We start from the raw sequence: 13,430 nt of genomic DNA on the forward strand, positions 1-13,430 counted from the left end.
CACAGTCGTAGATATTTTGAAAATGCAGTCTCGCAGTTTCGCCAGACTCAATTTAAAGGGGGTGAATTTTGATTGGCCGACATAACTGCGGCCATTTAGTCGAGGCTTTGACGGTCAACAGTTGATTTATATTCTATATTAAATGTATTATTACTCTTGTTTCTTTTGATTTTTTTTGTTTTGTTTTCCTATTTATTTACAGTTATTTCTTTCTTTTGGCTTGACTTCAGTGCATAACGTGGCCCATTTGAAAATTACATTTTTTCAACATCTTCTTTTTCCTATTCGAACCAATTTTTTTTACCCTTCTGATAACAGGAAGGAGCATGTGAAGCATCCTCCTGATACAATCATCCAGTCCCACCTATCGTGGGCGAGAAGCTGCTGATGGTGAAGAGATTGAGAATGTCGAGCAGCCGTTCGAGTTGACGGTCACTCACAGACGACGACATGGCTGCACTGATCCTGCTGCTGGTGGCGCTCTCCTCCGACAGAGTCCACGCTGAAACCATCCAGATGGAAGGAGCCTCTCATCGCTTCGCCCTGAACACAACTGCTGACTTCTGCTTGATCTCCAGATGGGTCGGTGAGGAGAAGATACTTCTGTGGAACTCTTCACAGCATCTTGACGCCGGTCCGCGGGAAAAGGCTTCTTATAAATTATCCGATCTGAATGTTTTGAGCTCTGGTCCGTACCAGGTCCAGTGCTGGACCCAGAACAACGTGACGCACGAGAGGAACTCCACACTCCTGGTTTGTGACAAACAAAAGGCGAGATATTCTAAATATTTTCCTTACAACGGACAAACGCTGGAGCTGACTTGTACGGGACCAAACCAGAGTGTCCAGTGGTGTTTATTTGGTTTGAATGAAAAAACCCAAAATTATGAATGTACTTTAATAGATGACGAAACATATTCAGTCTACGAACAACAGCTGGTGAAGAACAAATCCTCTCTTCTGGTAACATTTCACAAATCTTCTTATGGTGTCAACTACATCTGTCTGGAGAAGAACCACCAGGGCTGTGAGGTACTGAGTAGTTACGATATTGATGTGCAACCCAAACGTCTTTTCAGCTCGGTGGGAGAGAGTCTGGAGCTAAACTGTTCTGACATCAGTGAAAACGAAGCACATAAGTGGGAGATAAGTAATTTAGAGATGGAAGAAGAAGATATTTACAACCACACGCTGGTGTTTCCATCACTGACCTTAGACCACACGGGTAATTACTTTTGTTTTCCAACTGGTAAGGAATTTACTTACTACTTCCTGTGTGTGTGTCCTGAGTCCGACCCGCCTGCTTTTGTGTTCTTCACTGGAGGAGAGAATGTGACTCTACAATGCGGCGACGAGACTGATGGTCATGTTCAGTGGTACATGAGGACAAACGGAACTGAAGGAAGAGAATCAAGAGTAAAAAACCTTCCTCCAACCGACAGAATCCATGTCTCCGGCACGAGCCTGGGGATCACCAACATCTCTCTGGAACACAGCGGAGAGTTCTGGTGTGTGGTCTACAAAGGCCAACACTGCGCGTTCACGGCCAAGACACTTGTAATGTTCGGAGAGCCAGAGGTTGATCACCACCTGGCGAGGTCCGTGCTGCTCTGTGTTGTGCTCATGATGTTGTTGGGTTTTGTTGTAGTTGTGATATGGAGGACCCGGAGTCGAGAGCAGCTCCCAGTACCTGTGGAGGAAGTGGAGATGTCCGACCTCTCTGCAGACGTGCGGTCAGAGACTCTCTGAACATGATCAATCGTGAATGTGATTTTCAGTGTCTGAGTGTTTGTGTCAAATAAAGAAAAATATATATATTATTCATCGCTTGTTCACTGAGACACGAGACATCAGGAGGATAAAAAGATGACGTTGTTGAGTGTCACTCACATTTTGTATATCCTTCGTGCGTGGCCACACTTCTTCGATGAAGGTACTGCCCCCACGACGCATCTCAGATAAAAAGAAGATGAAAAATGACTTCAAGAAAAAATATAATAATTAATTGACATTTGAAGAGACAAATCTCTTAATAAAAAGTATGCAACAACAAATAGTATAAATGTAAATGTTTAGGTAGATTCCGACCCTATTAAGTAAAACTCATGTTTAACTAAAAACAATAAATAATCTGCACCGGATGCGAGTCAGAATAATGTAATGGATGTAATTATGACTAGCAATGAGCCAGATATGGTCCACATTTGTACCACATTTCTTATTATTATTTATCATAACAATGTGATGATTAAATTCAATCTGAATTAAAGATTGATGTTTGAGTTTTTGGGCTGAAAAATATGTATCTCAGACCCAGAAGAAAGTCTTCATGAAAGAATCATGAAATCCAATCCTCTATAAATTGAAGTGCATTTTTATTTGTTAGAAAATTAGTTTTATTTAATAAAATGTAGCCAGACGCGATCTTTGTTAGTTTTCCACTGACTTTTTAGATCAAATAACAATAAAAACTAACCGAAACAAACCAAGCCAAAAAGGGGCAGACACGTGACTCAACACACATATATTGTCATTGACATAAAGTTTAAAAAGGTCGAAAAACATAAAAGCTTTAACAAAAACCAAAAAGTCGTGAGTCTAGAGTTCTCTCTGGTTTCCTTCTTACTTATTTGTAAACGTACATGTAGCAAGCGCCATCTACTGGTGACTTCCATCACAAATAATGAAATGATTCTCACAGCTTGAAGACCAAAGTGTAAATACTTTGTGAAAGTTATGAATAAAGTGATCAACATGAAACTATCATGTAGACAATCTTTAAAAAATCAGATTCTTGTTTTTCCAGTTTAGTTGGATAATGGATCTGGAGCTGAAATGCTGGAAATCATCCTTATATACTGTAACATGTAATAAATATTGTGGGCGATTGGTTGGCTGGGCGGCAAAGCATTTAGGGAGCTGTTCAGGTCACCGTAAGTGGGAGGGTTGTTGAGAAGGATGGCATCTCAAATGCCATCTCGGGTTCAAATAAATGTTGCATAGTGAAAAATTAAACAATTAAAGATTTATTTTAAATTTCATTTTCACACCTCAAATTTCAGAAAATGCATCTGAAATTATTCCTTTAATAATTAATATACTGTATATGGTCGAAATTTAATCTGAATTGAACATATTAAGCCCACTTGGTCCTGCTTCTCTCGCCCATAAAACCTTCTCAAGCAGTTTGTGAGTTTTCTAAGAGAAATAAAATTGAAAAGATGAAATAAACAAGCTGTTTATTGTGCATTTCCAGCATCTCTCCTGGATATAAAAACCTGTCCAATATCCATAACAGATGAGAAAGAAACTGAGAATGTCAATCCACATTTTTTTTATTTAAAATATGAAAGCATTTTATATTTCAATCCCTTTTTTTTAGAATATTTATTTGAAACAATTACCAAAAATTATATATTAAAAACATCATCTCGTAAATTTCTCCATGTTTTATAAATAGCACCAACGTCTTTAATCTGATTGTAAAAATGCCAAAAACAAACAAAACACATTAAAGACTATGGACTCGATCTCAACAGCGCTCATGACTACATTAAAAAAAAAACTAACTCAGTTTGATAACAGCAGTACAGTCACTTTCATCACTAGCTTTATGTAATGGTGAAATTTTGGATGTTGAAGATTCACGTCTGTTTTAAGTTCAATGTATGGAGAGTTGTATATGGAGATATATATATATATATATTTATATATATATATATATATGGAGAGTTCTGAAAAGTGGTTGGTTGATGTTAGAGGACCAGGATTGTTGTATTTGTCAGCGAGTTATTTGTTCAGAATTAAAACAACTCTGTGTTGAATCATGGTCTTAGCATTCACAGGCGGGTAGGTTTTCTTTAAAATATATATAAATATATATACTATAGTAAAACAAAAATAATCTACTATCCCAGCTTTTACTTCAGTGATACAAGAAAGTGGCAAAAATCAATTTGTGCGTCTATATTTCCCTTTAAAATATCTGTACAGTATGTTGCTCTGACAACTGAGTGCAAAAATGCTGTGATGGGAACAAGCACCTCCAAGTCTGAGATCACGGAGTCAGGCATTGTTGTGACTTCAAAAGTTATTGAATATAAAACTGCATCATAAGTGATGAGCATAAAGTAAAAAAAAATTGTATTGTTGTCATTGTTAAAACATTTTTACTAAAACCTTGTGTTATCTCAGGGTCAAGGTGACCCAGAGGCCCGAAAACAAATGTGTTTGTGGTATCCCTTGTGTTGTCTCTGGGTCAATAATGACCCAACGGTGGTGGAGGTCGTTCACCTCGAACTAGAGACGACACTAGGGTTAAAACTGCGATGGCTGATAGATGGTTGTAAACTTCTTTTCAAAAAAAGGAGCTGAAATTGTTCCTTTTTTACCATATTACTTTCAACTTCTTCAGTTCTCTCATTTATTTTGCACACCGTACTTCATGTTTAAATACAATTTTTAAAAAAGTCAGTATTTAAAATATACATCTGTGTTAAGAAAGTGATCGACGTACAGTAGTGGTCAAAAGTTTTAGGCAGGTGTGAAAAAAAAACTAAGAATGTTTTCAAAAATTATTATGATTATTATTAATAGTTTATTTTCATTAATTAACCAAATGCAGTGAATGAACAGAAGAGAAATGTCAATCAAATCCATATTAACTTTGCCTTCAAAACAGCATCAATTCTTCAAGGAACTCGACTGGTAGGTTGTTCCAAACAACTTGGGAGAACTAACCACAGATCTTCTGTAGATGTTTCTCAAATCCTTCTGTCTCTTCATGTAAATCCCAGACAGACTACATGATGTTGAGCTTGGGGCTCTGTGGGGGCCAAACCATGACTTCCAGGACTTTGACTGCGTTTCAACCCATCTTTGAAATTGACGATCATTAGCACCTGTTTGGTATAATTGGTTGATCATACACTAGAACCCATGACTTGGTTTAAATGTACCTATAAGAATTGATGCTGGTTCAAAGGGTCAAATATTGATTTACATTTCTCTTTTGTTCGCTCACTTTGCATTTTGTAAATTGTTAAAAATAACCAATTATTATTATTGAAGGATGGCAGCCATTGATTGAGTTATTGGCATAAAATAAATGTAGTTAAAAACTGCTATGGCTGATGGTTGTAAACGGTAGTTGAAACTGCATACATATCTGAATAGTGGCACTTGTGCAGAGGTAGGACATTTGACCTTTAACCTTCTATGAGCTACAGGCAGAGAACTCGTGTTTCGACTGCGGACCGGATCTTCTCTAGTCAAGTGGCCAACCCTCCTGCTGGAAGACCAGCTCCACCGCGTCCTTGACATCCTGCACGACGAAGGAGGGCCGAGTGAGGGTCGGGTCGAAGCGGAAGTCCCGGTGGCCGTGGAAGATGCGCTGCTCCGTCACCGTCTGCGTGGTGTCCGCGGGCAGCTCCTGCTGGTCTCTGCTGTAGACCCCCGTGCACACGAGGATGGATCTGCACCCCTCGGGTAGACCCTCCTCTGACCCGTACACGTCCGAGGCCCCGCCGAGTTCCGTCGACGTCATTGGCCGAGCGACCGCCTGAGGCTCTGCTGCACCCGCCGCCTGCTTTTGGGCTTTACCGCGCCGGACAGTCTGGAGGTAGTGGTTGTAGAGGTTGGCGCCGTAGATGTCGGCCATGGGGTTGTCACTGGAAAAAATGTAATAACTAATTTTTTTTAAGTACTTTAACGGTTCGACAAAGACCTACACATATGGACGTAGATCAGAGCCATCAGATTTTAAAACGGTTCAATTGAATTTAACATTTTTAAACATTTGTATAATGTTTTATTTGTTAGCAGCAATTTTTATATAATAATTCAATAACTTATATATTGAAAAGTTGAGTTTTTTCCTTTAATTATTTATTTCAAATTGTATATGTATATTTTATAAATAGAGTTTGATATTAAAATTCCAATACTTCAAATATTATAAATTTATAAATTTTCTAGAGTCAGTATTTTCTACCTGGTAGTCTTTTAAATTCAATATTAAAATGTTGGTATAGTTGTTCAACCGGACAACACAAAAAAGCACCGACCTATTTGACTAATATTATACATTATTATATTGAATTTAAAAGTCTATGAATTGAAAAATATTTACATTTAGAAAATGTATTTTTTAATTATGGATATTAGAATGTCAAACTCTATGTGTAAAAAACTTAACTAATTTTTATTTTTTTTTGTATTTATCTTATTAGTTATTTTTAAACAAAAAAAATCAACTGTCAATATACAAACTAGTAAATCAATTACCTTCAATTCAACTCTTGAAAGTAAAAGTGAAAAAGATCTATTTTACTGATGATCAGGACTTTCTAAATTTCTCAATGTAACATTAATATGGAGGATAGATGTATTTAAATACATATTCCATTGTTTAACAGACATCATCTAAATTGAATTTTATTCTAATACTTGACGAGTCTCCGTGTGAGATGTGGGCCACTCACCCGATGGCGTACAACCTCTTCACCGGCGACGTCCAGCCCAGCTTCTCCGCCTGCTGTCGGACCAGCAGCTCAGCATAGTTGTAGGTCACCACGCTGGGTTTACCGATGAGAGCCTCGTACTTCAGCTCACGACCGGTGACCTTCTTGTAGATGTTCTCCAGACACACCAGGAACATGCCGTGGCCGAACCTGCACACGTACGTAGTAAATTAACAGACAGACAAACAGACAAAAAATACAAAAGTATATCATAGCCATCTGAATATTGAATGGTTAAATTTAACATTAAAAAAACGCTGACTTTTTCTATTTAAATGTTTTGTTAAAATTTAAGCATCAAATGTTTTTTTTTTATAATTTAATTTACTGCAAAAATAAATAAATATATTATGATGGCACTGATGTGCTTCCACACAAATGTGATACAAGCGTATGTAGCCATGATTAATAAATGTGTATTATTGACAAGGTCAATCTGTAAATTAGACGACCATGAGAATTCATCACGTGGAAATGAATGGACGTATTAAGTTCACCTTGGATTTTTGGCTTCGGCCATCCACAGCAGGTCCATGTTGCAGGCCAACACTGGGATGTGAGGATACCGCGTGGAGCTCCAGTTGTCGTCCAGTTTTCCATGAGTCAGTAAAACATCCACGACGAGCTGAAGGTTGGTTTCCCATCGTATCGGCTCACCGAATAAAATGATAGCTGGAAGGGCAAACACACATTTAGACTCCATTTATTCATTTGTTCAGATTACCTAAACTAATGTGTAGTTTTTCCTCTAAAGTCTTACTTAAGTTTCCAGTAAGTATTTCCTTGGGCAAAGAGTTAAACTAGGTGAGGCATTTACATGTGCTAACCATAACAAGACTACACACATTTTACCAAAGCCACACAAGTTCGATTTCTAGCATCCAGATCCACACACACACACAAACGTACCATCGATCGGTCGCAGCCCTTTTGTTGTTGGCATCTAAAGAAACAAGATGAACAATCAATAGTGACCATTGTATGGAAATATATCAGTAACATCTGAATATTCAACAGCTGATCAAACATTTGTAAAATGTTTAACTAATAAATTACATGTTACTTTTTTTTTGAAAGCATTGAATTATTTTTACTTTTATTTTAAAAGGACAATGTAAATGTTTTAATATAAATGGTGGCACTTTTATCCTAACATGTTTGAATCTAATTAATAGGCGGTAAACTGAGAAAAATATTGAATTTGGAAAGAAATATTTATTATATTTTGAATAACAATATAAATAAAAAAATCACTTAAAAAACATTCGTTTTTTTAATTCAATTATTAATCAAACAAAAATCAATACAAATTTTTAATAAAGAAATTATTGAACTCAATTATTCAATAAAAACAATTCCAACCTTTAAATATAGAAATTGTTGAATTAAATTATTCCCAAAATATAATGCAATGCATGAAAGCAATATTTCTATAAAAAATAAATAAAAGCATCACTATTTGAAATGTTCAATTCACTGACATTCTTTCACACAATTTCTTCTCAATCAGATTACATTACCGTGTTTTCATCTGAACAAAACTTACATCATCTTTCGGTCTCCGGTCGTGATCAACGACGTCCAACAGGGGGTACGCCTCCCGCAGCTTCTCTATCGTAACAACATCTTGAAACCCCAGACTGAGGTTTGTTGAGGATAGAATGAACAATGCAGTTGTAGTGAAAACGATTGGAATATCTTTCAAACTCCAACTCTTCTGACTCACTCGCATGTTTCAAATGTTAAAGTCTTCCTCTCCAAGATGCAGTAAGTCTCTTTTCACGACCATGTTTTGAACTTATTACTTTATAAAGTTCTCCCCTTTCTAAATTCTCAGCAAAGGAGAGGTAACGAGAGCAGAGTCCATTATGACATAATAAAGGGCTTCACTCCTCCTCCAGCCAGCTGTCATCATACCCCACTTTGTTTATACAACGAGTCCAGAAACTTCCTGAAATGATGATCTGTGGTGATAAAATCTCAATGTTGAGTAAGTGTTGTTCTGGTAAATGAGATTCTATCTTCAGAAAAACAAGTGTCTTCAGTGGGCGGGGCTTAAGCACATTTTCTAAAGTAAATATTTCAATAAAAAGAGAGTTTTGTACAAACAGACACATACTAACGAGAACAATAGAGTCCAACATCTATTTAAGACACACTTAAATCAACCTATTAGTTGCCCTTTAAGTGATTTAAATATTTAAATGATCCCTGTATGTTTTTAACAGACTTTTTTTCCATATTCAAAATACAGATCCTGTTCACTTCTCAGGATACTTGTGAGCCACCTCCTCTACGGGACCCTGACCCGAGACCAGCACGCACATTTTATGGAAGTGGGTAAACATTCGCAGGGGACTGTGGGAGAGCATCACCTGGTCCGGTGACACCTGAGACAAAAAGAAGAAGAAGAAGAAGAACGGTTTATTCAAAACATGAAGTCTATTCTTAGACGGAGAGAAAAAAACAACTCTTCACCTCCACGTCCAACAGATGCGACAGATGTTCCGCCTTCGTCTGCCTCATGCAGTTCCCGGCGTTGGTGACGAACACGACCGGCACTTTATATTTACCATCTGGATCCACCAGGTGCTTGAAGCATTCCTTGGCGGCGGGTATGGGGGTTTTACCTCGAACCAGCACCCCGTCAATGTCAAAGAGGAGCCCGAAGGAGCCCTCCTCAGGTGGGATCTGGACACGTGACCATCAGAAAAGGTGGATTATTAACCGTCAGTCAACATGAACCGTCCACACTTACAAGGAATCGAAACTTAAAGTCACTGAGAAATTCAATATTTGAGTTGGATCTAATCATGTGATAAATAAGTGTGACTCTTCTTAAACATGATGCGGATTATAGCGAGTTAAAAACGTGTTTTTTTCTAACCTTCTTCAAAATGCTCACCTGGCTGTAACTTCTGGAGGTCACAGGAGAGTTCAGACGTGTGTCAGGTCCATTCAAGTTGGACTTCAGCAGCCGCCGACAACCGGCTCTTAAAGTCCACAATCTTAACATGTCGCAAAGAAGTGAAGAAGCCGAGGAAACGAAAGTTAAGAGCTACTAAAAAAACAACTAAACACGTGAACGCGGATCAGACCAAGAGAAAGACAGAAGTAACTTGACATGTCATGTTGTTAGCTTAGCCACCGTGGTCGAGCGGCTAATCGATTAGAGAGAACGCGCATGCGTCGACCAGCTGACAATACGTCATCCCGGACACAATGTTATCCGTTTTGATTAAATTAAAAAATATATATTATATATCAGACAATCATTTTCTTATAAAATAGTCTAGAGGTTTGTATTTTAATTCTAAACACAATTGAAGACCCAGCTGTCAACATGTGACGGAGTATGGAGTCTGCTATACCTGTGCATTAACTTTGTTTTTTGTTTATATTCTGTTTATTAGTAGATTATTTATTTCATTTTGTTGGTTGTTTTTTTTTCTTGAATGTCTTAATTGTCCTTTCAACTGTTTTCATGTTTTGCACCGTGGGTCAGAGAGGACCATAGTTTCATTTATGCTGTATGTTTCAATACGTGCATATTTGACAATTAAAAAGAACTTGAACTTGAGTAATACAAAACAATCCACATTATACTATAAACATTTGATGATGACAAGATTAAAGACATCTTTATTGGTACAAATACAAATACAAATTCAAAACCACAAAAAATACCCCCCCTCCAAAAAAAAATAAAAATATCTCAACCCAACCGGAGCTCATTTTCCAATCCATAAATTTTAGCCTTCAGTGCCATTAGTTCGTTTTGGGTCTTTTTAGTTCTGGAGCTTGTTTCCCGCACTTCCCGTAGAACAAGTAGGTCCTGGTTGGGTGCCATACTCAGGGTGACCTGGGGACGAAAAAAAAAAGTTTTATTCATAAGGCCTAACAAAAAAAACTATCGTTTGTTTGTTTGTACTCACTTGTGCTAGTTGTTTTTCCACAACTTTAAATTTCTGCCTGATGTGTTTGAGATCCGTTTTAAAGCCCTCCACCTCCATGAGCCTCCTCTTCTCCAGTGCGTCGTAACGTTGAGTCATAAGCTGGAGACGCTTTGACATTTTCTCTGAACGTTCCTGCAGACATCAAATATATAAAGACACAAAAAAATATTAATAATAATAACCAAACAAAAAAAAGCTTGCCATTGTCACTTCTTACCGTAAACAACTCCTTGCTTGCATCCAGTTCTTCCCTGGTTTTAGAAAGTTCCGTCTCAAGGCTAATACATTGATCTCTGTACATCTCAGATAGACGATAAGCTTCTTTCAAATTGTCCTGCATTGCCTGATGACAAATTCAAAACATTAAAACCCTTTACTCTAAATCTTTAGTCAAATCTTTATTTACCTTTTTCTCGTGATTCTGAATTCTCGTCTCCGGTTGATGTAGCGTCACGGCATTACTGTAGGGTTGCCTCCTTCTACCTGGAGAAGCACCCGTCCCCTGGCGGGGGATCTGCTTCAACAGCTGATCCTTCTCGGCCATCCAGGCCTCCTCTTGAGCCCTCGTTTCAAATTTGAGTTGCAGTAAATCTTTGGTGCTTCCATACAGAAGGTTCTGTGTTTTCTTGAGTCTGTGAGGTGTTAGAAAAAGTAACAGTAGGTATTTAACGTTATTATTATGATTAATGACCCAAAAATAAGTTAAATTCTTACTTTTCAGACACCGTATTTATATGTAGCTCGTCTCGCAGTTTTTGTGCCTGTGCCTCCTCGGTTTGAATCTTTCGATCTGCCATAAGAGACTCAACCTGCTCTTTCGCTAAGCGAGTTTGTTCCTCCATCTGAGCCTGTAGTGCTTCCACCTAGGAATTTTTCAAAAGGGAAAAAAACACATAATTAAAATTCTGTTTAGGCATTCTTCATTAGATATCTACCTGTAACAACAATGTCTGGTTTTCATTTTTGTAATGCTCCAAAGTGTCATCATCCATTCCAACTTTTGTTCTTCTTCCATGATCTACATGAATACAAAAAAACGACTTAATTGAAAACTCACGAAAGTGACCTTGATGCAAACAGTGTGTAGATATCAATTTAATTAATTAACACCTTAAAAAATCAAACCTTTTCTTGCAGTAGCAGGTCTCAACTTTGATGGCCTAAGACTAAGATTGTCTTCCTGTTCAGATCTTAGATCCCTTTGCTTGATTGTGACCTGAAAATGAGCAGTTTCATTATCAAAAAGCGTACAATATTGCATAAAAAAAAAAAACGACTGGTTAAATCACAGAAGATATTTCAACATAAAAGTGTTAAAAAGGCCACAGAAGGAATAGACATCTATCCTAGTGACATCTTATGCAATTATTGGACTCAAATCAAGTACCTTGTGAGGGGGCTCACGGTGGAAATACGTTACGTGTCCAGCATCAGGACTGACCAAGGTGAGAAGGTGTTGGATTTTCCTTCTGTCTTCCAGCTCCCTATTTAGTGATACAAATAGTTTATTAAGTCTGGTTCAATGCAATGTGGTAAAATAAAGTGCAGAGAGATTTGATGGTTTTGTAGTTTGTGGGTTTCTCCCATCTCTGTCTTTTATTTTATTTATTATTCAATACTTTGAAGAGAAAATGTTAATTCATGAGACTACATGCGCTAAACCAACCTTATCTTCAGTCTGTCATTTTCCGCATAAAGCCGCAACGACTGCTCTCGCTCTTGAAAAAGATAAGCCTGAATGTCACTCAGAGCCTTCTGCAGCTCTGCAATCTCCCCTTCACGTTGCCGCACGTCTGTCTGGAGCTTGTTCTAAAACAAAAATATTAAAAAGGTTGTGTGATAAAATATAACATTAGGTTTTAAATAAACACAAGTCTGCTCAACACACAACAGAATGAAAACAAAAAAGATTTCTAACTGATCTAATAAATCACATTGAATATTTATCCACAATATCTTTGGTGACATTTATATATTTATAATAATTGTATAAGGACTGTATAGACGAGAGGCCGTGAAACATGAGCACGACTGTTCATTACCTGGTCTTCTGTGCTCTCTCTGTACTTATGTAACATTTGCAAAAGCTCCTCATGTTCCCCTTCAAACTGTTCTAGTTTCTTTCTATAGAATTCCAGAAGTTCCTTGGAAGGTTGAAGGTTTGCCAGACGCTCCTGGATGGGGGGCAACGGGGAGTCAAAATCCTTTCCCCTGTTGATAAAACAGGTCAAACATATTTTTAAAGAATTTTCGATTATCGCCATTATGAGCCTCAAAAGTCAAGGTAATTTTTTTAAACAAAATACGCTATAAATGAAAGAAACACTTTACCTGTGTTGACCGCCTACAGATTTCTTTGGGGACCCCATGACAGCAAACAACCTTACAGTAAAAAGATACTTAAATACACATTTAAACGAATCACATTCTGTGTAAGCAAAACAAACTGTGTTAAAGGTAAACGTTTTTTTCATTAATTTATTTAGATAATGTCTTTTAAATATAGAGTTCGAATGCATTCATTATGTTTGAAATATAAGATGAACTATATTTAGTTGGAGCTGATGTAAACAGACAAGTACTCGGCGATGCAACACCGAAAATCATATAAAATCCATATTATTAATGCTTGAACATTCATCAGATTGAGAATCGTTTCAGTTTAAGTCGCTTACTTGCGGGTTGAAAGAAAAGAATGTTATTGTCTGCGAGGCTAGCGTCCTTCGTTGCCACCCAAAATTTAAAACAAGGAAGTTTACGCTCTCGATTCTTCTTCGTGGAAACTCTTGAGTGGAATACAGCGCCACCTAAAGGCAATGGACGATGATGTTGTAATTATTTTAGACGACGTTCCATTGAGATAATACAAATAAAAATATAAAATGTAGATACAATACATTTGAAATGTTGAATTCATGTTATTATTTTTTTTTTTAAACTAAATTAAAATATA

General features: G+C 37.3%; 3 protein-coding genes across 3 annotated transcripts; 1 reads left to right on the top strand and 2 right to left on the bottom strand.

Annotated features, from left to right (window-relative positions):
* The first annotated feature begins 450 nt into the window (after nt 1–450).
* Nucleotides 451–1,749, top strand: LOC148073619 (uncharacterized). The gene has a single exon (XM_087797637.1). The coding sequence runs from the start codon at nt 451–453 to the stop codon at nt 1,747–1,749; it is 1,299 nt and encodes a 432-aa protein (XP_087653763.1).
* A 1,568-nt stretch (nt 1,750–3,317) lies between these two features.
* Nucleotides 3,318–9,659, bottom strand: hdhd5 (haloacid dehalogenase like hydrolase domain containing 5). Its single transcript, XM_087797932.1, has 8 exons — nt 9,427–9,659; nt 9,000–9,212; nt 8,799–8,911; nt 8,068–8,161; nt 7,431–7,464; nt 7,019–7,193; nt 6,483–6,671; nt 3,318–5,669 (listed from the first exon to the last, which is right to left on the bottom strand). The coding sequence occupies exons 1-8, from the start codon at nt 9,535–9,537 to the stop codon at nt 5,267–5,269; spliced, it is 1,332 nt and encodes a 443-aa protein (XP_087654058.1). The 5' UTR covers nt 9,538–9,659; the 3' UTR covers nt 3,318–5,266.
* Nucleotides 9,660–9,939: 280 nt separating this feature from the next.
* ccdc77 (coiled-coil domain containing 77) lies at nt 9,940–13,227 on the bottom strand. Its single transcript, XM_087797347.1, has 12 exons — nt 13,153–13,227; nt 12,809–12,859; nt 12,520–12,688; nt 12,144–12,286; nt 11,865–11,961; nt 11,603–11,693; nt 11,413–11,495; nt 11,192–11,340; nt 10,884–11,109; nt 10,695–10,820; nt 10,457–10,609; nt 9,940–10,383 (listed from the first exon to the last, which is right to left on the bottom strand). The coding sequence occupies exons 2-12, from the start codon at nt 12,844–12,846 to the stop codon at nt 10,237–10,239; spliced, it is 1,422 nt and encodes a 473-aa protein (XP_087653473.1). The 5' UTR covers nt 12,847–12,859; nt 13,153–13,227; the 3' UTR covers nt 9,940–10,236.
* Between the last annotated feature and the right edge of the window lie 203 nt (nt 13,228–13,430).

The sequence above is a fragment of the Callionymus lyra genome, chromosome 8 (assembly GCF_982586985.1).
Source record: "Callionymus lyra chromosome 8, fCalLyr1.hap1.1, whole genome shotgun sequence".
Lineage (NCBI taxonomy): Eukaryota > Metazoa > Chordata > Actinopteri > Syngnathiformes > Callionymidae > Callionymus > Callionymus lyra.

What these genes read in the sequence shown, in the direction of transcription:
- LOC148073619 (XM_087797637.1), top strand. Translation starts at nt 451, where the DNA reads ATGGCTGCACTGATCCTGCTGCTGGTGGCGCTCTCCTCCGACAGAGTC.
- hdhd5 (XM_087797932.1), bottom strand. Translation starts at nt 9,537, where the DNA reads ATGTTAAGATTGTGGACTTTAAGAGCCGGTTGTCGGCGGCTGCTGAAG. An exon ending in CGCATCTGTTGGACGTGGAG is followed by an intron (nt 8,912 to 8,999) that starts GTGAAGAGTTGT and finishes TTTTTGTCTCAG; the next exon opens with GTGTCACCGGACCAGGTGAT. An exon ending in AGGGCTGCGACCGATCGATG is followed by an intron (nt 7,194 to 7,430) that starts GTACGTTTGTGT and finishes TTGCCCTTCCAG; the next exon opens with CTATCATTTTATTCGGTGAG.
- ccdc77 (XM_087797347.1), bottom strand. Translation starts at nt 12,846, where the DNA reads ATGGGGTCCCCAAAGAAATCTGTAGGCGGTCAACACAG. An exon ending in GAGAGAGCACAGAAGACCAG is followed by an intron (nt 12,287 to 12,519) that starts GTAATGAACAGT and finishes TTTTTGTTTTAG; the next exon opens with AACAAGCTCCAGACAGACGT. An exon ending in AATGACAGACTGAAGATAAG is followed by an intron (nt 11,962 to 12,143) that starts GTTGGTTTAGCG and finishes ATCACTAAATAG; the next exon opens with GGAGCTGGAAGACAGAAGGA.